Here is a 2,942-nt window from a genome sequence, read left to right on the forward strand (position 1 = left end):
GTTTACTTAACTCTTTAAAGACGTAGCGGACACATCATCTTACAACTACTTGGCCTAATGCCACTGCTGCTGTTGCTGCTGCTGCTACTACTACTACTACTACTACTACTACTACCACTACTACTACTACCACTACCACTACTACTACTACTACCACTACCACTACCACTACTACTATTAGCCGCGTGTGTTACTAACAATGTTATTTCTGAAACACAATTTAACCTGCTGGTAAAGTATCTACTTCTGATTCAAAATGTACAAGTTGGTGTCTCGGATAGACACGAAATAATGACCCTGCATATAGTAGAGGTAGCGTGAGATCGGAAGAAGTGAGGTCACTAACTGGAAAATCGAACATGTGACTGGAGACACCTCTGCAATGTGACAAGGAGTCCCATGGGTGGGTGTGCTACTCAAACAAGTATTATAAAGGCATGTCCTATACTCTTAACAGACAAAGAATTCTCCTGAGGGGAGATAAGGACGATAGATGTTTGATAGGAAAGAAGGAGCAAACCACACCAGAGCACCCGCCAACCACCCACGTGAAAGACTCTGTTATACCTAGCTTTTCAAAATGGTGTAAGATGGAGTCTAGTGCAAAGCAGTCGAAATGTTCAGTTACAAAGTATGGAAAGAATTGAAAAGTAGTTTAGGCTGGGTCTGCACTGAAATGGACATTTTTCAACACAACAGAAAGAAAACAGACACTCTTCACAGCAAGGCTATTCTGGTTTTGAAAAGAGAACAGGGCGTAATCACTTACCTGATCATCTGTGACGTTTTTGTAGATTTCTGGACACACTTTAGACATGACATCTGGGTCCAGATCTTTGGTCACGTAGTCATCTGGGATTTTCTCCATGGGATCCAAAGACTGGAAAGATGAGGTGAAAACATAAGAATGCATTGCTGCCTGTCAGGAGCTGTGTTAAGCAAAAATTTATCCAGTATTAGGGAATGAGTTATTTTGTGTAAAAAGATCAGGAGCAAAGGTTCTACAAGAGCTATTTCAGAAACAAAACAAGAAAATGTCTTCAACAGAACAGGTGGAACCAAGATGGTCGCTGGGTCCTTTTTTAGGGAAGGACACACCTTTGATTTAAGATAATTGAAAACGAAAAGTGCTGTTGTCGGGCAAGGGTCGTTTCAAGCAACAGGGACACTAAATCAATAACCACCTCGAGCAGACCAGGATACCGGTCCATTGTTCTACTGAAAGGAGATGCAACTCTTTCTCCAACGAAGTAGTAATAATAATAATAATAATAATAATAATAATAATAATAATAATAATAATAATAATAATAATAATCAAAACAACAATAATAATAACATTAACAATCATCATCATCATCATCATAATATTAATAATACTAATGATAATAATAATTGCAATTGTCCATGCTCTATGCCCTTTTCAACTCCACAGCAGACCCTAAAACAATCAGAGATATTCTCAGCTTCCAGGGAAACTTACAAGTGGTACTAATACGCCACAACCTCTTCACACTTACTTTGTCTTATCATGTCCAGTTCTCTTTCTTTCTAACCTCTCAACCAATCGTAGATTAAAACAGATCTCTGTGACTTGATGGTGTGAATCCTTCCTTCAAAATGACCTATTTATCATCAGAAAGCTGTTCAATTGTTTTAAGCCCAGGAAGCAAAATTGTTCAGGAGAAAAAACTGTTTCACTCTTATAACAGTTGTACTTTTGTTTTCTGTATCTTTTCTTCCTTTTTTCAACATAAAAATCTGAATTTTGACAAAATATTTCTTGAGCAAATGCAACCGACAATTTTTTCAAAAATCTAAATTTTGGGCTAAGTAGGCCTACATCTGAACAGTAGACCAAAGTTATATTTTGTAGAGATTTGAAAAAAGACATAAAGGACATATAGAGGACTCATCAAGATCACTTGTCCTTACCTCCTCTCCAAAAATGGCCACCTTGGGGAACTGCTTGTGCAGGGAGGCCACGATACATCTCTGAGCCGCTCTGTCAGCCTCTGTCTGGAGGTCATTCTTGCCCTGGAGACAAACAAAACATAGAGAAATAAATACATAGAAAGCAGGTGAGCAGATAAACAGTTGAAATGTTTTGTTTTAGTAGAGGTTTTACAGCGCTCGCAACTGCATAAGGTCATATGAGCGCCAGAAGATTAGAGGTGTTACAAGAGAGTAACACAAACATAAAAAAGAAGAAGGGGAGATAAGGACGTTAGATGTTTGATAGGAAAGAAGGAGCAAACCACACCAGAGCACCTGCCAACCGCCCACAAACAGTTGAAAGGATGGGGAAGAAGAGAGAAAGAGCAAAATAGAATAATGGTTATGGAAGGTTGGACGATCACCGTACGGTTGATAAACAGAAAGATATAATAGACACATAGACAGATACTGATTGATAGACATATAGATCAAAGAGAGTTATGTTGAGAGATGGGCGGGTACATAAATGGTCGCTTTTAAGGACAAGAGTGCTAACCCAAATTTTGGGGGTTTCCAGAAATCTTGACCTACACCCAAAAGTGGGCATTGCCCTACGTATGGGAGAAGTTTTGTTTTGTTGGTATGTATATTTGTTTGGTTATTGAGAAACTCTCCTTGTCTTTTAAAGAAACTGAACAAGGGTCCAAAAACTTTACCATCGATTTTCTCAATACAGCTTTTTTCGGGTTAGCCCCCTTGTGCTTGAAAGCGACCAAATAATGAGTAAACTTTGAATAAGATGGGGAGATAAAATGCTTGTCAGAAATTGGGCTATAAGCTGAGGACAGAAAGTCACATTTACTCACTGAAAAACATAGGACCAAAGCACCATGAGGAGAGTATCATAACCATTATAAACATTGACCCCCCCTCCTTTTCTTCACAAAAAAATACAAAATACAAAATAAATACAAAACAACAAAAAACACCCAAAACAACAACAA

The 2,942-nt window shown here is 38.3% G+C and overlaps 1 protein-coding gene across 1 annotated transcript in view; it reads right to left on the minus strand.

The window, feature by feature from the left end:
* LOC101852788 (3'(2'),5'-bisphosphate nucleotidase 1) overlaps window positions 1–2,942 on the minus strand; it is a gene marked incomplete at its 5' end in the record, with an annotated part of 20,938 nt that overhangs the window by 10,719 nt on the left and 7,277 nt on the right. The window contains 2 exon segments of the mRNA XM_035971710.1: window positions 770–880; window positions 1,936–2,037. Coding sequence (XP_035827603.1) covers window positions 770–880; window positions 1,936–2,037 — 213 coding nt within the window.

The sequence above is a fragment of the Aplysia californica genome, unplaced genomic scaffold (assembly GCF_000002075.1).
Source record: "Aplysia californica isolate F4 #8 unplaced genomic scaffold, AplCal3.0 scaffold00486, whole genome shotgun sequence".
NCBI lineage: Eukaryota > Metazoa > Mollusca > Gastropoda > Aplysiida > Aplysiidae > Aplysia > Aplysia californica.